The following is a 22,372-nucleotide window of genomic DNA, read 5'->3' on the forward strand; positions in this document are numbered from 1 at the left end:
GAAACGTAACTATTCCTATACCACGCAGGACACGCCGCTCACGTCCATCATTACTGATTACAAATACCGCCATCTAGTGAGAACTTGCAGAACAGCAGCTGTAGTGACCAAGGTCATTGAACTCTATAATTTAGTGTAGCACGTTTTATTATGTAAAATCGCTGCAGCTTTCAGATACACGTTCTCTTGCTCTCGTACACTTGGCAGCCTGAGAGCCGAGCAAGACAGAACATGTAATAGTAATAGACGTCGCTAGACGAGGGTTTAATGGATTTGCTTCATTGTTTATGTTAGAATTGTGATCTGGCTCCAGACCAAGTCCATTATCAACATATTATTTCTAGAGAAAACATATTAATACTCTGTTATTTGCTCTGCTTGTACATTACAGTCTGTAGATGATTATCTTTGTGCAGTGTGATGGCGATACGAAGAGCGCTCGCCCTCCGGAGGACCCTCCCTGATCATGGACCGCGCTCACTTCAATTCTTACTAAGGGCTCGTATAAGAAATAAAAGTAGTCGTAGGAAATGTAATAAACTTGTAAAACAAACATTACTCACCCGTCAAATTCCCGATGCTCCTGCACCCCGCCCCCCCTCAGGTTAGTTCACTTCGCCCGAAGCTATGACTTACTGCACAATCACTGGAAATGTATCAGTCAGAGGGCGCGTTCACACGTTGCGCTTTCGTCGCGTTCATAACGCGACGCTAGCGCACAGTGGGCGGGGCTCGGGCCGATCGCATATGCGTTTCCCGGGAAACGCATGCGATTGATAACCCGATCGCATGCGTTTCTCTGGAAACGCATATGCGATCGCCCCAAACTCCGCCCCCTGTGCGCTAGCGTCGCGTTATGAACGCGACGAAAGCGCAACGTGTGAACGCGCCCATAGGGTCTGGAGGAAGTCACCCATTATGATACTTACTACAGGGTTATGGTGGAGCTCTAATAGGTCACCCTTAGGCTATAGACACACAACCACCATCAGTCCATGGAAATCGGATTACATTGAGCGAGTACAGAGCCAAGGACGGGAGTCCCTGCATCATATTGAAATATGATGCAAGGAGCCCACATTTGCTGGCTGAACAGCAACGCCAAAACTGTTGGGCTCTGTTATCCCAACATCCAGTAGGATACTCCTTGCATCATATTTTACAAGTCTAAGGCTACATTCACACTGACGTATGGAGGACGTATATACGGCCGACGTATATACGGCCGATATACGTCCTCCATAGACAGCAATGGGCGCACGGCGCCCTACGGGAGCGGTACGGTGCAGCACACGTGCGGCACCGTACCGCTCCGTACCTGGAAAAAGATAGGACCTGTCCTATCTTTCTCCGTAGTACGGCGCCGTGCGCCATTAATTCCTGTGGAGAGGGGCGGGGGTGAGCTGCGCTCACCTCCTTCTCCTCTCCCCGTACACTGCCATTGCCCGCTATGGTACAGTACGGGCGGGCAACGGCAGTGTGAATATAGCCTAAAAGGTACTAAAAAAATAACATCAAAATAACACAAAAAATGACCACCCCCTTTAAAAAAAAAAAAAAGAAGGTAAGTGAAAGCTCCGCGACAGATTTTTTTTTTTTTTAAATGCAGCGGTTTTTCCGAATCCGTTGGGTTTTCGTTCGGCCACGCCCCCCGATTTCCGTCGCGTGCATGCCAGCACCGATGCGCCACAATCCGATCGCGTGTGCCAAAATCCCGGGGCAATTCAGGGGAAATCGGCGCAAATCGGAAATATTCGGGTAACACGTCGAGAAAACGCGAATCGGGCCCTTAGTAAATGACCCCCAGTGTCTCCCCATTAGACATACCCTCAGTGTCAGTCATGATGTGAGCGATGTAACACGCTCTATCCCTCTACTCTCTATTCCTCGCAGTCGCTGTACTTCTTGTAACACCTGAAGGGAGTGCAAAGTGCATGACAGGAGTGACAAATCTGGGTGTGTTTTTTTAACAAGCAATTCACTGCTGGCCTCCATCCAGGAACCTGTTCCACAATCAGTTTCAGGTTACAACAAAGTAAAAAAAAAAATCCCAATGGGGAAGTTCATGACTGTCTATCATTATTGGTAGGCGGCAATGACAGGAGGTTATAAAAGCAGCCAGGAGCTCGGCTTCACAAACACGTCTCCTGGTGCGTCCCTTTAAGAGACTGGAGCTAAGAAAGTACAAAAAAAGGTGAGAAATAACCCAAAAGAGAGGGCAGTGGGATGGATTATTTAGATTTTTTTATTTGCAGTGTAGATGGATCCAAGTGACAAATTGTCATGGTATTTTGACTGCAGGTTTTACATAGGACTGCAGGAAAATGTACTCAGAATTGTCACATTGTACAAATACAGAAACTTCCAGGAATTCAATGTTAAAAACAGATAGAAACTTACACAGAAGCAATGTTATTTACAGTGCATAGTATATATCCATCTATCTATCTATCTATCTATCTATTATTTATCTAATCATCTATCATCATCTGTTTTATCTAACTTTATGTTCAATCTATCTTATACTATCTCTTGTTGTAGTATCGATCCATCAATCTATCTCATATCTATCTTTCTCGTATTCCATTATGTATCCAATACTTTCTATTATTGTAGTATCTATTCTTTAATTCACCCATCTGTTCATCTATCTATCTATCTATCTATCTATCCATATATATTTTGTTGTAATATGTATCCATCCATTTACCTCATGTATATCTAGTATTCCAATATGTATCCAATACTTTCTATTATTGTAGAATATATCTACCCATTCATTCTATCTTATACTATCTCTTATTGTAATATCTGTCACCATCTTTTCTTGTACTATCTATCTATCTCCTATCTTTTGTTTTAATATCTATTATCTATCTATCTATCTATCTCTCTCCTATCTATCTATCTATCTATCTATCGATCGATCTATCTATCTATCGATCTATCTATGTATCTATCTACATCTATCTATCTATCTATCTATCTATCTATATGTGAAAAAGTTTGGAGCAGCACTGCAATGCTGGTGGGTGCAAAGTCCAGATGCCCTCTGGCCCGAGAGCCTCAGTAATAAAGTTTCAAAAACTTGCAGCACTCTGGATTGGTGTCAAAAAGATGACGGGGTGTCTTTTATTCCATGTGCAACGTTTCAGCCCACAAGGAGCCTTTGTCAAGCATAACTTTATCTATCTATCTATCTATCTATCTATCTAATATCTATCTATCTATCTATCTATCTATCTAATATCTATCTCTCTATCTATCTATCTCATATCTATCTATCTATCTATCTCTCTATCTATCTAATATCTATCTATCTATCTATCTATCTAATATCTATCTATCTAATATCTATCTATCTCTCTATCTATCTATCTCATATCTATCTATCTATCTATCTATCTATCTATCTATCTATCTATCTATCTATCTATCTCTCTATCTCCTATCTATCTATTGCTTTAATATCTATTATATATCTTCTATCTATCTCTCTGTTATTATGTATCTATAATTTTCATGTCTAGAATATTGCATACTCTTCTTGCTATTGGTGAGTATTCTGCTTTTATGTGCTTTATCCTAATATATTTTGTAGACAGGGTCATGTTACAAGCAGGGATCTACAGAGTATCTCCAGCTCTAGCACATGCTGGGAGTAGTAGTTTTGCAGTGACACATGCGATGCGTGCTCTGTAGTCTTTATGTGGTGTATGTAATGTATATGTCAATACAAAATGTACACAAAAGTTTTAAAGGGGAATTGTTGGCATAGTTCTCCCATATGGATATGGGCTGCATGTACATAGTCCATCCATAAAGGTCGGAGGTATGTAAACAAACAGCGCCCCCTCCCCCTGTCAGGCTATTACCATTCTTAACCCCTTCCATTCTTACTCCAGCAGGGAGTACACAATGGCTTTAATACATTATGTTCCCTCTCAATCATTACTGAATGGAAAAGGTGTTCCTCATACAGATCTACTTACTTCCCTTTTCCTGTTCAGAACACATGCATGCTGGGCTAAACCCAATGTGCTGGTGTATAGGGGGTGATCTGGAGGAATAGCTACTAAGTAGAGGTGAGAAACACAGTCAGACACTTTGTGGGAGCCATTGAGTGCCCACCTGTTGTATAAATAGCCTATCCTGCAGACAGGGGCGGCTCCAGGTATCAGTAGGCCCCTGGGCGACAGCGCCACAGTTACAGTGAACTCCCATGGGGGCATAAAAAATTCAGAAAAATTTATCATACCAATCACCCCCTCATTGTTATTATATATAAGCCCCTCTCACACTCTATGAATTCATTAGATACACCCCCCCTCACCCTATGGATTCCTTATGTACAGCCTCGTGGGCCCCCCAGCAGCTCTGGGCCCCGCTGCTTGCCAGGTTATGCCCAGTGCTTTCGCCGGCCCTGCCTGTAGAGATCCTATAAATATCCACCATGAGTAAATCCATGGAACCTGTTTATTGATATCACTACTTAGGAGGGGGCTGGGGATAGCCTATTGTATGCAGTGATTACAATATATCCTCTCTAACAATGCAGGAATTCTTTATATAGTCCGGCTGCAGGACATAAGTGATTCGGGTTACAAACTAGTTAGACCGAGTCCAGGCAATGATAATCATAGTACGACCACAATGATGTAGAAACCAATAATCCCCTATCCTGGTAGTCTGTAGTCTAGCGCCTGTTCACCATGTGTGTATGCCCTCGCATAGCCATTGCCCCAGACACATTTGTACCATCTAGATGGCGGGAAATTCATTGAAAGGACTATCCTGCTTCGGTGATCCGACTTCTCTCAAGGAGAAAAATGTATTCGTAGAGGCATATCTAGCAGTTATCAATCTCACTATCAGGTGGACTACCTTAAAATAATCTCTGGAGCCAATTTACAGGGCACCATTGTGTATGTATTGTGGCATGATCCAGTATCAGAATACCCCAAGGTGGAGATGTTGGGTAGTTCCAAAGGAGCGAACTGGAAAGAGGCCAAATACATGTACCCAAGAGCATTTCAGTGAGGAGACCCCCACAGATTACGAGAATGCCGAGGTCCGATGGGGTCCGAGATACCCCTTACCACTCCCCAAGAGGAGCGGAGCAGACCGCCGCACTTGGCCATTCTGCTACATTCATCTCTATGGAGCTGTCAGAGATTACCTTGAACCCCATCGGACCCGTTGTTCTACTGCTCTGTGGGGGCTCATTATTGAGACCCCAACTGATCAGCAAATTATCCCTATCCTGTGAATAGAGCCTAACTTGCTTCATAGGAAAACCTCTTTAAAGAGCAACCATCAGATTATGTTTGAGGTGTGTGTGTTGGGGGGGGGTACATTTGTGAAAAAATTTTCTAATATACTTTATTAAAAAATTCTCCTTAATTTGCAAAGAAATAGACTGCAATGTGCCCCTTAGTTACAAGGTTACATCTACATTCCTAGGGCAAATCTGTCTACAGAATTGGAGACGGGTCTCTCTCTCCTCTCCTGTTTGTTACACAGCTGTGAGTGGTAACCCTCTCTGCTCTCTCCCTGGCTGTAGTATGCTATGAGCACTAGATTCAATCAAACTAAAAGTAAAGGGATTGATACTCCCTTCTCAGAGCTGTTTAAACACACACATGGAGATGAGTTGTGCACTCATGCAGCCGCCATTGACACACACTGTACAGGATGGAATACACATCTCTATGGGAGGGAGAAGCTTAATTTTTTTACAAACTAAGCATAATTTTTTATTAAGGTATATTATAAAAATGCTCACCACATCCCTGCACACACAATATAAAAAATGATCTTGAATGACAGATACCCTCTAACTTTGGGGAATCCCACTGTAAGCCTGGAGGGGGGGGGGGGTGAGACTACAGAATTCATCTAGGCTGTGCCTAGGGGTGTGGGTGACTTGTTCTGTAGATAAGTTGTAAGTTTCTGGTAAATGCTATATCTTGCCCCGAGATGGAAAACACTAACATTGTCTAACAGCTACTCATCCACCCACGACTTTCTTTCACCAAGAAGTTCCACCAACACAAACATATAAGTTAACGGAGGGTATAGAATATTTTAGCAGTTGGTTTCTTGGTACACCAGGCAGGGTGCTTTGCCTCCTCCAGTCTGTCTGTGTAGCCGCCAGCGCCAGTAGATAAGTCTGGCCTCATGTCTTGGTAAATAGCACTGTCATTAATCCTTAAAGTCAGTTCCGTCACATTGTAGCGATGTGTTTTGTGTTGTGTTTTGGTTGTTTGGAGACTATCATGCATCTGCTTGCTCATAATAGGGGAAGATCGATCAGGAAATGAAATTTTATGGCATAGTAACAGCTATAAAAAATATGCAGACAATGTGGCACACAGGAACTCAGATTAGGGGTCAATTTTGCTGAGTCATTTAGTCCATACTTTAGTCCTATATTTACAACATAGAGGAGCACAAGACAGCTTTGAGGATAGATCACTGCAGCGTGTGACTGGCCCACCGGAGAATCATAGGATCGTCAGACAGGGAGGCTCAGAATGTAAGTAGCGCTTTCTGATCCATTAGTCTAATCCAAAAATGAGCCAAAAAAATCCAGTAGAAGACAACCAAATTTGAAGGCCACAAGGATCTATTTCCAAGGGCTTCATGAAGAGTGAGCTACGAGAATAATTTTATCTGGTGAACCTTTGAACCCCAGTCCTATACTGGAGCACTGATGAGTGCCCTCCGCTGACCTACATACTGCACAAGTGCCTTTCGTTTTGTATCACCGTCCTGTCCATGTCCCTGTGCCATAGGGGTTAAAGACTGAAGGTCTAGGTACCCCACTAGTAAGGGACACCAGTCACAGGATACTGGGGATTGAAGGGTTAACCCAATGCTTTCCAGTTGTATGTGTCATCAGGGTGGCACAGTTTAAGAGGAGAACCTTGGCAATGGATGGCAAGTCACCTGAGCGGGGAGTGTGATGCTGAGTCATAGTAAGCCATAGATAAAGCCACGTACCTAGATAGAGTATAGAGTAGCCCCCCTAAAACTCCTGTTTGCAGGAGTTACTGCCCCTTAAAACCCTTACAGTCATCTTGTACACATTTTACCCTCCTTTTACGTAACCTTACTTAGAAAACTTTGGTACACTGTTTTAGGAGGCACAGGGGGTAGCAGTGGATTATAAAATAGGAGCGTTAGGCAGTAACCCTGGGGCTAAAGCCTTCTAGGGGGCCTATGGCCAGCCAGATCACCCAACAAAGTTTATACTGAGAAGGACTTTTACCCACAAAATCCTTGTACATCTGTTCCTGCTCTCAATACACACATACACAAGAGCCATTTCAGGACCTTTGAAGGTCCTCCAATGGTTCTGAAACCGCAGATTGAAAGCAGCAGAAGGGACACATCCTCCACTCCCCAAGAAGCTGATTCTGGTACCAGATGTAGGAAGTGATTCCAGACTTGTAGGGGCTATAATATTCATACAGCCTAGGGCCCATGGTAGACTTAATCCACCCCTGACAGGAGGCATCTGAATGCAGACCCTTAGGCTAAACCTGTTACTGTAAACTGCTGACCAGTGCAGAAAGAAGAGGAGCAGATTCCACAGGTTCCACAGCAAAACTACGGGTCTGATTTTTCAGAAAAGTGTCTACCCACATGCAGGCGCGCATTTGGTATTTTGGTAGCCCACTAAAGTTCAGTCCAGGGGCACCCCAATGCACGACACCACTCTGAATGGGAGATCAAGGAGCTTATGATCTGTATTGGTATCCTGAGGAAATCTATATAGGACCCACTAGGTCTCTGGTGCCCAATGGAATTGCTCTGGTTGCTTTATGGGACAATCCCCCTGTGCCCATGTTAACTGTACCCTAGGACCTTGCCTGATTTGCCCCTTCCCATGGCTAACATTTCTAGACCTCCTGGAGCAGCCAGTGTTGGAGTGGCCCACTGGAGAATCAGAGGATCCTCTGGTGGGCCCAGGCTGTAATCCAACACCAACCCTAGAGATACAGCAGAAGACAACCTCATTTGGATTAGGGAATGAGGAACATTAGGTGTCCAGAATAATTGTATCTGATGGTCCTGAGGAGTCCCAGTCCAACCCTTGCCCCTTTTCCTTATCCCCTCGCCCTCACCCTGTCCTTAGGGCACCATGGCCCCTGTTATGACACCTCCAGGCACCAGGAGCCTCATCACTCCACAGCAGGAGGAGTCATTTCCAGACAGATAAAAAGGTCTGAAGTGTTTCATCACTCATCTTCTTTTACATGAATTGTCAGAATATTTAGGGAATCTGGAAGTTCTGGTTAAGCTGAATGTGAATTTATTTTTGAGCTGTAAATTTTAGCTGTGAAGCTTTCAGAAGTGACATGCAAGTTTAGGGTGAGCACTGAAAACATGTCCATAAAAGGTGCACAAGATTCAGGTCAAACCAAGCAGGAGATTGTGTTTAAGGTCAAATTGGAGCCGTCTAAGGTTTTTGTTTCATAAACATGTCAAATGTAGTGGGATCATTTGCACGGATTATGAATTCTAATCTAAGAGGCTACATGAGTCTAATCTGCAGGCACTTGTTTATTTGTGCTTACAGTGATAGCCTGTCAATCAATGAGCTGAACCGCCCACTGGACTCCTAACCATAGAACATCTGTGACTGGAATATTTTCCCCATCTCCTCCTGCTCTATAACATGCTGCCTGCAGATAGGACACTATTTATAATCTGTTCAGCTCCTCCTGCTCTATTACATGCTGCCTGCAGATAGGACACTATTTATAATCTGCTCAGCTCCTCCTGCTCTATAACATGCTGTCTGTAGATAGGACACTGTGTACAATTTGCACAGCTCCTCCTGCTCTATAACATGCTGCCTGCAGATAGGACACCATGTTCAATTTGCACAGCTCCTCCTGCTCTATAACATGCTGCCCGCAGATAGGACACTATGTACAATCTGCTCAGCTCCTCCTGCTCTATAACATCTCGCCTATGTACAATCTTAAAAATAAAGTTGAATCCTCGGAATTCATTTATCGAGGAGCAACTAACTAAACGATCAAGATCCCACAAAACACCATAACAAGACAAAAATATGAAAAAACACTAAAAAAACTTAAAAAAAATACATGTTTATGTATAATTTGCCCAGCTGCTCCTGTGTTATAACACAATGGCCACATTTATTAAAATGTTTGCGCCAGTTTTCTGTCTGACTTTGCACTGGAAAGAACGTGCAAACTGCTTGTACTTGTATTTATAAAGCGTCTGCGCCAGTTTTGTGTTGCGGCTGCTCTGTGTGCGACAACACAGAAAAGATGTGCATCTAAAAGGGGCTGTTACTGCTTAGTCCGAAGGTGCACCAAACTGATTTCTGATGTGCACCTCAATACCCGACGTGCCACAATTCTGCAGCATAAACAAAGTGCACCAAAAAAATAATGGTGCCACCTCCTGAACAGTGCAGGGGGCGCCAGATTCATGAAGACCCAGCGCCTGTTTTGATAAATCTGGCGCCCCCTACAAACGCTACAGGCAACTGAACTGTTTTGATAAATCTGCGCCACTATCTACAGATTGCACTGTATTTTGGTGATGACAGGTTCCCTTTGAGACCATATATGTATCGTATCTACTAAAAAAAAAGGATCAGTTTCTGTAAATGTAATTATTTACTTTACTGTGTTTACTTCTGTACAGTATATGTGTGTGCAGTGTCTGTCTTATTGTTATTTCTCATGCGGATGTTGTTGTTGTTGTGACACATGCAATTTCCCCTATGGAGATAATAAAGGTTTCTATTCCATTCTTTTTTTCTATAACTGTATTTTCTTTAAAGTTTTCCAGTTTTTCCAGCATTAACAATACTTATAATGTAACATCATTGTTAGAAGTAACAAGTAAATTCTGTTCTATTCTAATTCAGTCTCACACTTGTCAACAAACTAACCACGTCCTGGTGTCTATGGGCTTCAGTCTGTACTCATGTCACTTACTAGCAGAGGACTTTGCCCTGTTTTATGGTGTACATAAACCTCGATGTATTGGATCGGAGGTTTATTAGACTTCCCTGCAGGGTTGTGTGTAATCCTGTAATAAATGTCACTTTTGCTATGGATGGTTTAGGACATTGTGTATATACACTAATAGCAAAGCCTTCTGTTCTTTATGAGATTGTTCTCTCTCTCGTGTAAAGGGAGATTCGAGGATTACCACTAATGAGTCTCTCATTACATAAAGATACACATATCTATGTATGGAGACATGTAGGAGCAGCTGTACTGTATATAGAGACCTATGGGGTACTTTCTGTTGAATATGCACCCCCCCCCCAACCAATGAGGTAGTATATCAATACAGTCATGTAATATGCCTATAACCTGTGTACAGGGCTGGCGCTAGCACTGGGCATACCTGGGCAATTGCTGGGGGGCCCCACATAAGGCTGTACATGAGGAATCCATGGAGTGAGGGGCGCTGTATCTAATGCATCCATAGGGTTTGAGGGGGGCTTATATAAAATAATCATGAGGGGGCCTGTTTGGAATGATAAACTAGGGTACAGGAGACTTTTTAATCTCACTGCAAAGGGGCCCACTGAGGCACTGACGCCCAGGGACCTAGTTAAACCTGGAGCCGACGCTGCCTGCGTATTACCACTGTCCAGTTCCGCGCTGCCCTAATTAACAATCATGTTGATCAAATTGAAAACTCCGGCCGCCCAGCTGCAATTTTGGAGATTAAATTTGCATCAGGAATGTAAACAAGGATGGAGTTCCCCTTTAATAGACCCATTTGCATATATGGAGTTTACTTTGCTTATCATTGTTTATAGTATTCCTTTATTATGATGATAAATACTCCGGCAATTATGTTTCTTTGTTCATCATAGACAAGATCAAGATTGTTGAAGTGACTATATTGTATGCATTGGAATCAGCAGATGAACTTGAAATAGTTTGGCGGGTCCTCATGTTAACTACATCCAGAGGAAATCTACCATCAAAATTCCTCATGATAAACCAGGAACACTTACTCATAGAACCAGGCACCGTGACTGCTACTACTCATATAATCTTCTAAAATCAACTTTTAAAATGATGCTAATGATTCTTAAGGGTTCCTTGGGGTGTTACCAGAGCCCCTCTGTGCTGCAGATTCATAGGCTGTTACAGTGTGCAAGGAGCATTTCTCCCTCCCACTGTGTGCTGAAACTTCCTCTGCTGATTACATCAGGTGGAGGGAGGGGGAAAGTGCTGAGGGAGCAGAGGGGGAGGGGTAAACAGTGTAACAACCTGTAAAACTACAGCAAGGAGGGGCTCTGGTAACACCCCCAGGAGCCCTTTAGGCTCATTAACAGAATTATAAAAGTGTATTTATGAAGTAAGGAGACCACAGATAACAAAGAAGATTACCAAAGTCACTGTGCCTGGATCTATGAGTAAGTGTCCCTGGTGTATCATGATGGATTTTCGATGGAAGATTTCCTTTAAGCTACTACTACTACTACAGACACCTTTAAGGTAAGGTGCACAACTGGGAAGACTAGGTCAAAAGGCTCTAAATTGGGACCATTTAGCAGTGGGATGTTTTGCTGCCTCATGTTTATGACGGTATTTGACTTATTGTTACTTTTATAATTGATTCTTATTGATTGCAATTAATAGAATAATAATTATAGTCTGTAAAATAGAAACTTTTATAGATGGATATCCTTAGAAATAATGATCTATCTCATAAGGTCACACTAGTTAACCTAGAATCTAAGTGATAGACAACGACAGGGATGAAGAAGTAACCGAGAGACTGAGAGAAGGATGTCTCCTCAGCTGCTCTTCCTCCCCTCTCACAGTATAGACTCCCAGGATCCAAGAGGAAAATCTCTCTTTAGATTGCACTTCTTACCCTTGTATTTGCAGATAAAACTGTTCCACCATTGATCCTTCAATTCATTTAGTCCTTTTCAGCATGCCCCATTGGCTAAGTCACCTCTTCTCACTTGGTCTACAGCTTCTGATGTAACAGATAAGGTGATTGACCCTTTTGACATGTAGTTCTGTATTACTGGTAATACTGGTGAGCGTTGACGCCAAGCATCGAGGTGGAACATGGCAACATTAAGACTAGAACCAATAAGACTGGGACCTGAGCGTTTCTCTATGTTTTGCTCACGCAGATGAAGAAGCTGATGTTCCCCATCGTTCTGATCTTGTCATTTACGCTGTGTCAAGGCCATCGCTCAAGATGCAAACACCCCTCTGAAGACAATTTAAGGCAGAAACTTTACAGAATATTACCAGATCCTTACCTCCTAGACAGGTCAGAGCACATCCCTGATGTGAAGATGAAGAAATGCCCTACAAGTGTCAACACCTCCTCCGAGCTCATTCAGGACAGGAGCATATCCCCATGGTCCTACAGGTGAGACCTTGTCATCCCATTGTGTACATTAGTCCCCATTATATCCATCTTATTACACCTCTATATTTAGGTTGTAATATGTGACTAAGTATAGAAGGAGTTAAGACCAGGATGAGAATATCACAATCCCTGCTCTAGGATTAAGATGTGATCATGGATTTATGACAATTACATCCCTGGTGATGTAGAGTTATGAGTGGGGATACTGGAAAGAAGTTGTGTAGGTGATGGAGGGATTTGGAGAAAATGATAATGTCATGAAATAGGGGATGAGTTAAGAGGTTTAAACATAACAAGTAGCAAATTATCATAATAAGGAGTCATCTTTGAAGCACCAGGGGTGTAAGAATACTCCAGGTCTCTTAGGGACTTGTTCCGCAACTTCTTAGTCCCCACTTACATGACCATAATCGTGGCCATGATCTGGTCTCATTGAGTACACCGGAATTTTCTATAGTCTCCATTACAAAACTGGCAAGAGACCTTAGAAGAAGCTCTGGTCTTAGGTCTTACTTGGTGGAGATTGGGCCCTAATCTTAAGAGTCCAGAGTACATCCGAGCACCTGGTCTCTACCAAGACTGTTTCTGCCACAACGGGCAAGCGACAGTCCTGGGACAATGGCCGTCTCATAGTGGGTTGCATACCTATATACTGGGCTGGGGGGGTAGTGTGATAGATACCGTTCTTCGCCATTTATGGAGCTGACTGCAATTGAGATTTGAGATGTATGGAGCAGAACGGTCATGTGCGGCCATCTGCTCCATTACTTTCCCGGAGCGACGAGGAGTCCAACTGAGGTAACTGGCACCCCACCGGACACCTCGTTTTTATGATCTTTGGGGGGTCTCATCACTGATCAGTAAGTTAAGCTCAATTCCATGGATCCTTTGATTTTTGAGAAAACCCCTTTAATGACCTCAGGGTGGGGGGGATTTTTTGAGATTCGCCCTGTACAACAAAGTACCAAGATACTACCCATGGTCTCCACTTTAGGTTGCTCTTGCAATTCCAAACTTTTGGGACATTCAATTTATAGTCCAGGGAAATTGTCAAATTTGTCAATCCTTAGATCAGCCTATTTTGGGTTGATAACAGCCTAGGTGACATATTTACATACTTGTTTTTTTCTTCATAGTATCTTAATGTATACAATATGAAAAGTATAACTCATTCAGCTGCTTTGTGCACAGTTCAAAGAACAAATTAGTCTGGAAATATTGCTCCTCATAGACCCCAGAGTCTTATTTACTTTACAATTTTTCTATATCCATTGAAATAACCAATTACTATAATTTACATTTTTATTATTTTTAGAATCAATGAAGACTTGAACAGATACCCGAGGCAGATTGTTGAGGCCTATTGTCTGTGCAAAGGCTGTGTTACCTCCAAAGAAAGTTCTATGGTCAGTGAACCCTTCCACAAAGACATCCCGGTCTTATACAAATCCTCAAAATGTAAGAAATCTCGATACGTCTACAAGCTGCGATACATAAAGGTCGCTCACTTTTGCATCTGCCGGTTCCACTGAGCGCGTGTCACTCGGACGACCCTTCCACTTCGACATCTGATTCTAAGGAGATTCCCTTGGTTTGTCTTCCATCGGCACCAATAATCTTGTCGTAGTCGTAGTCGGCATAGTTCAAGTGTTTAATGGATTAACCGCTCCCATAGATTGATCTCTGTACTGCCAAAATCTGCAAACCATGTCTATAAGAAATCATTAGACAATCAAATTTATGGGAATCTGTAATACAACCACTTAATGAAGGACACCCAGTTCTATATCTAGAGACGAAGGGCAAATTTCACCCCAAAATTACATTATATTTGGTTAATCCAGTAAACGTGTAGCAGTTTACCGCCGTTTTTGGAAACATCTGTGTGTTTTTGTACACTGTACTATAGGGAGACTTACGGTAAATGTTTTTGGTCTTTTTTTTAAGTAATTGTGCATCTTATATAGGAGGTTCGGAAACTTGACTGACTTTTATAAACTGACAATAATTTCCATCCCGGTTTCTAGAACTAAATCTTCAGCACTAAATCTTTTTGTCTTCTTTTGGCCAAAACATACAAAAGTTTAAAAAGAAGCAATGGACTATTGTTCTGCTTGTTTTGTACATAGACTGGTGACTGCACTGTTGTATAAAGTTGAGCGTGTTTCGTGTTTTTATGCTTTTTATGTAGAGTTTATATCTTTTTAATAATAAAATGAAGAATGTCTTAAGTCAAATTGATATTTCTCCAAGAGATATGAGAGTCTCGAGGGTGTCGATGAAAGTTTATTTCTATATGGCTTCAAAATTTTGTGAAAATTAATTTGCTAATATATTTTTAATGGCTAAAGCTCCATTTTGATCCGAGCCTCTGCAAAAGGTATTTTGAAACCAAAATTTAGTTAAACTGGTTGGCCAAAACTTTAGCAGGGTAAGTATAAGACCCTAATAGGTTCAACTATATTATACTTTCACTGTTTGCCTCGGTGATCCACAGGTCACATGACCACTGGACAGCAGGACTCAGGACTTCCTGTGACGTCCCACGTCCTGCTGTCTTATGGTGGATGGAGAGGGCTGTGTAGTTACTATCCACTGCATCCATCATAACCACTTCTGTATTAGTGGTTGGAGGGACATCAGGTCCTGTGGACTCAATACATGCCCCCTTAATGAATACCACTCCCATGCCCAACCAGCGAGGGGACACCACAACAGGGAGTGCTGTTCATGAAGGGGGCATGCCTTTCAAGAATAAGCACATGGTCCCATGAGCAGCTGGAAGTCCAAAGTACCCGCTGCTCCTCCTGGCAAGTACAATATGAGTAAGTCTTTTACGGAAGTGTATGTACCATGTAAGGACACACCCACCCAAGGTAACACCCAGTTGTCACTGTATTCATCAGCATATTTATGAAAAGGTTACCCAGACATGACCTTTGGCTGGGAAGTCTAGAGAAAAGCTTGGTCCACATTATATACATGTTAAATGTATTAAGAAATTGGCAACCAGATCATGGAACTATAGTGGTGCAAAATCTGGTGCATATCCTACCAAATGAAGTAAACCTAAGCGACCAATGCTTGGGGGCAAAACTGAGTTCCTAGTCCCAAGTCTTCCGATATGATACAACTTTAGCAATGTTACATTGTTCCTGATATTGAAGGTGCACCACTGTATCTGAACCGGGTAGGCCGCCCACTTTGGGATAGGTCTAAGCCCCGCCTCCTTTTTTTAGACATATCCACATTTTCTGAGATTGTCAAATTCCGACTAGAAGGCATAGAAGTATCCAGATGGTTAAATTACATGCAAAGACGGTGATGATCCCAGTTACGTAGAAATTAGGGTCTTGATATACCAGACAGGTGGTTACCAAATATAAGGATAATAGTAAATAATTCTGATACCACACCAACAACATGGCCAACTACTATCTCTGCTTGTAATGTTTCACACAGAAGATTCTACGGTGGTGGCTCATAGTATAAGTATGGTAGATCTTGATGTACCGGGGTGGAGTCACATACCGGTCAGTGATGTTTGCTTGATTGTTATGTAGACATCTATCATTAAAGGTTACAATAGAATGCAATGTCTTTAATTATTACTTGCGCCAAGACACAAAAATGCATTTCTTACCATCATCTGATCAGTATGTGCAGGCAACGGGCGAGCGGAGGAGCGACTTAACTAAACAGGAAACTGGGAGGCGTAGAGTAATACCTAAGAAAAAGTGGTAAATTATTTCCATGAATGGTATTCACTCTTCATGATGAAACAATTGTGATGGCAGCGTTCTTGATGACTGAGCTGTGACTCATTACATTTGCAATTTCACTGTATCGTAGACATGATGAAACCCAGAATTGATGTAACCGGTTGTAGTACCAGTATGTATTGGTATATCATACTTCATCATAACTCTGCACCTTCATTATAACTCTGATAATTGACAACACAACAATCAAGGAGATTTATCAATTAATTTGCACCTGAAATGCCGTGCGCCATCTTTATTGAAGGTTTTAGACCAATTTTAGGCTGTTTTGTGACTCCTACAATAAAGGGGTGTGTCCTTGGTAAAAGGGGATGGGTCAGCGCCAGAAATAACCTGTGCACCAGAAAATTCTAAATATGGTGGTGCAGAAAACTAGACAAACTAAAAAGGAGGTAACAAAGTAGGACTTACCAGTCTTATACTGCACCCCATTCAGATTCAGGGTCAGTGCAAGCACTGGGTATACCCGGGCAAGTGCCAGGGCCCAGAGCTGCTGTGAGGACCCACATAAGGCTGTAAATAGGAATCCATTGGAGTGAAGGGGGGCTGTATATAAAATAACTATGGGGGGGCTGTATATATGTTCACTGCAAAGGGGGTCACTGAGGCTCTACGGCCCAGGGGCCTACTGACACCTGGAAGTGACCCTGGCCCGATTAATCATCCTGCATCAAAGGCAGGAATTAATCTGGCACAACAGAGAACTGCCGAGTCCTACTCTGTACTGGTATGATGACTGATACATTGATACATCTCCCCAAATAGTTTTTCATCTCTGCACTTACTGTCTACATAATATAAGTGGAGTTTGACAGACACTTCCCGTTAGGCAGGTTCCTGTCTGCTTCTATTAGACATGATCATGACTCTTAAGAGTTCTCCATCTCTGTGATGTCTTCATTCATTTACATGATGCCTCAGCACATCACCACATGGGCATCTAGAATCAGTTTCATCTGCTGGGAGGGCAGTGTGAATGTGTATCTTTTTCTGTTGTCAGAGTACTATATATATAAGTATATATAAGTTTATAAATATATATATATATATATATATATATATATATATATATATATAGAGTTAGATATATAGGCGGTTCCCTACTTAAGGACACCAGACTTGCAGATAACCCCAAGTTACAGACAGACCCCTCTGTCCCCTGTGACCTCTGGTGAAGCTCTCTGGATGCTTTACCTTAGTCCCAGGCTACAATAATCAGCTGTAAAGTGTCTGTAATTAAGTTTTATTGATAATCCATGTTCCCATCACAGCACAAGATTTAGAAAATCCATTTGTCACAAGGACGTAAAAAAATATTTTGTCTGGAGCTACAATTATAAAATATACCAGCTCAGACCTAATACAAATTAATCTTAAAGGACATCTACCACCAGGACGAAGGATTGTAAACCAAGCACACTGACATAACGGTGTGTGCTCCAACTGGCAGAATCTAATGCAGTTGTTTTATGGAATAAAAGGCTTTAAGAATTATGCAAATGAGCCTAGGGGGTTCCAGGCCCCATTAAAACCTATGGTGCCGTGAGCCCTTCAGGCTCATTTGCATAATTTTAAAAGCTTTTTTTTTTTTTTAAAAAAACAGGACATAAGTAGCTAAGAGAAGAGCTGATCCTGTCAGAGATGTAGAAACCTAAAGACCCCTTTTGTACGTTACCCAGGCACTGCCTGTATATATATATATATATATATATATGTGTGTGTGTATAAGAGTCTCTTGGTAGACCAAAAGACAGAAGACAGGGATCCTGGAGAGGAGGTAAAGGGAAATCCCCAAGAGGGCAATGAGGGCAGGGCATGGCCTGTCATGTGATATAGACGTTGTCTATTGCTGGTCTCGGGGTTGTACTTGCAGGAAAGTGACCCATGTGATTGGAGATGAGAAGTCATGCCACCACACAAAGCAGCACCTTGTTCCTGCCTCGATACTGGGGAACAAAGCAGAGAGCAAAGCCAAAATGTAAAATAGCCTCCTATTAGGCGCTCATTACTCTACTGACACCGCCCTGGCCAAAGCCGCTAATGATCCGTCCACTGCCAAATCAAATAGAACTCCTCCTCTTTGTAGATCCTTGGACTCGCCATCTCCTAAAGGTTATATCAGCGATTTCTCCCCCTCATTCACTACTTCCTAAAACTCAGCAGTTGATCCACCATCCATGAAGTTTTAGAACAAAAATGTGAGTAACCCTTATTATCTACTGCATCGTCTACCCGCAGGTCCTCTCTGTGGTCCCACATCCATCACTGTTATGCTTCTCAAATATATTTTCAACTCCGCTGCCTATTTAATTCAAGTCTCCTCCCTCACAGTACAGAGATAATACACACAGTGATGTCACAGTACAAGGATAATACACAGTGATGTCACAGTACAGAGATAATCCACACAGTGATGTCACAGTACAGGGATAGTACACACAGTGATGTCACAGTACAGGGGTAATACACACAGTGATGTCACAGTACAGGGGTAATACACTCAGTGATGTCACAGGACAGGGATAATACACACAGTGATGTCAAAGTACAGGGGTAATACACACAGTGATGTCACAGTACAGGGATAATACACACTGTGATGTCACAGTACAGGGGTAATACACACAGTGATGTCACAGGACAGGGATAATACACACAGTGATGCCACAGGACAGGGATAATACACACAGTGATGTCACAGTACAGGGATAATACACAGTGATGTCACAGTACAGGGGTAATACACACAGTGATGTCACAGTACAGTGATAATACACACAGTGATGTCACAGTACAAGGATAATACACACAGTGATGTCACAGTACAAGGATAATACACACAGTGATGTCACAGTACAGAGATAATACACATAGTGATGTCACAGTACAGGGATAATACACACAGTGATGTCACAGTGCAGAGATAATACACACAGTGATGTCACAGTACAGGGATAATACACACAGTGATGTCACAGTATAGGGATAACACACAGTGATGTCACAGTACAGGGGTAATACACACAGTGATGTCACAGTACAGGGATAATACACACAGTGATGTCACAGGACAGGGATAATGCACACAGTGATGTCACAGTACAGGGATAATACACACAGTGATGTCACAGTACAGGGGTAATTCACACAGTGATGTCACAGTACAGGGATAATACACACAGTGATATTACAGTACAGGGATAATACACACAGTGATGTCACAGTACAGGGATAATACACACAGTGATGTCACAGTACAGAGATAATACACACAGTGATGTCACAGTACAGGGATAATACACACAGTGATATTACAGTACAGGGATAATACACACAGTGATGTCACAGTACAGGGGTAATTCACACAGTGATGTCACAGTACAGGGGTAATACACACAGTGATGTCACAGTACAGGGATAATACACACAGTGATATTACAGTACAGGGATAATACACACAGTGATGTCACAGTACAGGGATAATACACACAGTGATGTCACAGTACAGAGATAATACACACAGTGATGTCACAGTACAGGGATAATACACACAGTGATATTACAGTACAGGGATAATACACACAGTGATGTCACAGTACAGGGATAATACACACAGTGATGTCACAGTACAGAGATAATACACACAGTGATGTCACAGTACAGAGATAATACACACAGTGATGTCACAGTACAGGGATAATACAGATAGTAATGTCACAGTACAGGGATAATACACACAGTGATGTCACAGTACAGGGATAATACACACAGTGATGTCACAGTACAGGGATAATACACACAGTGATGTCACAGTACAGAGATAATACACACAGTGATGTCACAGTACAGGGATAATACAGATAGTAATGTCACAGTACAGGGATAATACACACAGTAATGTCACAGTACAGGGGTAATACACACAGTGATGTCACAGTACAGGGATAATACACACAGTGATGTCACAGTATAGGGATAATACACACAGTGATTTCACAGTACAGGGATAATACACACAGTGATGTCACAGTACAGGGATAATACACACAGTGATGTCACAGTATAGGGATAACACACAGTGATTTTATGGTACTTTCCCAGTATATAAGAATGCCAGAGAGAGCAGAGCACTGAGCTTGGCAATTTTGATAACTCCCATTGAATGGAGCGGAGGACACATGTCTGATCTTCTGCTCTATCATTCAGTGGGAATCAGCCCTCCACAGAGCAGATTGTTACCCCATATCCACAGATTTTCAAATATAGTATTAATTCCTCATGGTTTTCTATATCTCTGCTTATTGTCATTCAACAGGAAGCTTCATTTTTTACTTCCTGTGGATAATAATCTGTCCCTGGTCATGTGATGTCACACAGGTGCACGACTCGTTATATCCCTGGTCATGTGATGTCACACAGGTATACGCCTCGTTATATCCCTGGTCATGTGATGTCACACAGGTGCACGGCTTGTTATATACCTGGCCATGTGATGTCACACAGGTGCACAGCTTGTTATATCCCTGGTCATGTGATGTGACACAGGTGCATGGCTTATTATATCCCTGGTCATGTGATTTCACACAGGTGCACGGCTTGTTATATCCCTGGTCATGTGATGTGACACAGGTGCATGGCTTGTTATATCCCTGGTCATGTGATGTCACACAGGTGCGCGGCTCATTATATAACTCGGCAGTTGATGTCACACAGGTACACGGCTGCTATATCCCTGGTCATGTGATGTCACACAGGTGCGCGGTTCATTATATCCCTGGTCATGTGATGTCACACAGGTGCACGGCTCATTATATCCCTGGTTATGTGAAGTCACACAGGTGCATGGCTTGTTATATCCCTGGTCATGTGATGTCACACAGGTGCACGGCTCGTTATATCCCTGGTCATGTGATGTCACACCGGTGCACGGCTCGTTATATCCCTGGTCATGTTATGTTACACAGGTGCACGGCTCGTTATATCTCTGGTCATGTGATGTCCCACAGGTGCATGGCTCGTTATATCCCTGGTCATGTGATGTCACACAGGTGCACGGCTCGTTATATCCCTGGTCATGTGATGTCCCACAGGTGCACGGCTCATTATATCCCTGGTTATGTGATGTCACACAGGTGCACGGCTCATTATATCCCTGGTTATGTGATGTCACACAGGTGCACGGCTCATTATATCCCTGGTTATGTGATGTCACACAGGTGCATGGCTCATTATATCCCTGGTTATGTGATGTCACACAGGTGCACAGCTCATTATATCCCTGCGGGACATCACATGACCATAAACAAATTTTCATCTACTGGAATAAACATAGACGTTTTCTATAGAATGACAGCAAGCAGAGATCATGAAAACTGTGAGCAATTATTACTTATTGATACAATAAGTATAGTGGAAAAATTGTACAATTTTCCATTATGTAAACAATAACATTTATTTGCTGACCCCTTCAGGATCCATTCAAAGCCGAGTTTCTCCACTTCCAATGAAAGGTTCATGGGATGATCATATTCAGATATGACCCTCACTCCTATTTTCCAAATGTAATATTATATTTGTATACGTCCCCTATGATATGTAAAGTGCTATGGAATATATATATATTTATACGCTGTATAAACAAAGTTCATTATTATTGATCTTGAAGCCCGGGGCTCAGTACAGTCACACAATGACCCGTTATATAATATTTTGCGGATTTACAAGCAGCAGCAGTCAGTGTGTCTGCCCGGGGCGTTGCATAAGGCTGAAGGCTTTCATATTTCCTCATTGGGAACAAGTGTGATGACGTTTTAGACGTGTGCACGAAATATCATGTTTCCATCATCTAAAAGTGGGTAAAAGGCAATTTCACGAGACAACTTCCTCAGACCTCTTTGTGACCTTACAAGAAGAACTTACCAGAATTCTTTGCGTCCAGAAAGACTTGCAGTAAATTATATATTTCCTTTTTCTTTTTCCTGTCCCATATAATAAATACCTTTTTGAAAATGTAACCCCTGGAGACATCCATCCAATCACAATGGTACCCGGCGCAATCTGGAGAATGGAGGTTTAGATCTCCACCAATAGGTGGAGTGGCAGGTCTAGCATGCGCCCTACCGCTCTATTCAACAGTATGGAATTGTTGAAAATTGCTGAGCACAGCCTTTGGTATT

The 22,372-nt window shown here is 42.4% G+C and overlaps 1 protein-coding gene across 1 annotated transcript; it reads left to right on the forward strand.

The window, feature by feature from the left end:
* The first annotated feature begins 2,066 nt into the window (after positions 1-2,066).
* On the forward strand, positions 2,067-14,770 carry LOC140064891 (interleukin-17D-like). Its single transcript, XM_072112201.1, has 3 exons — positions 2,067-2,194; positions 12,170-12,414; positions 13,730-14,770. Exons 2-3 carry the CDS (start codon positions 12,170-12,172, stop codon positions 13,944-13,946), a joined length of 462 nt encoding a protein of 153 aa, XP_071968302.1. The 5' UTR covers positions 2,067-2,194; the 3' UTR covers positions 13,947-14,770.
* Positions 14,771-22,372: the final 7,602 nt, after the last annotated feature.

This window comes from Engystomops pustulosus, chromosome 6, assembly GCF_040894005.1.
Source record: "Engystomops pustulosus chromosome 6, aEngPut4.maternal, whole genome shotgun sequence".
NCBI lineage: Eukaryota > Metazoa > Chordata > Amphibia > Anura > Leptodactylidae > Engystomops > Engystomops pustulosus.

Coding starts and splice junctions, on each gene's coding strand:
- LOC140064891 (XM_072112201.1), top strand. CDS start 12,170: ATGAAGAAGCTGATGTTCCCCATCGTTCTGATCTTGTCATTTACGCTG. Junction 12,415..13,729: donor ATATCCCCATGGTCCTACAG/GTGAGACCTTGT, acceptor TATTATTTTTAG/AATCAATGAAGACTTGAACA.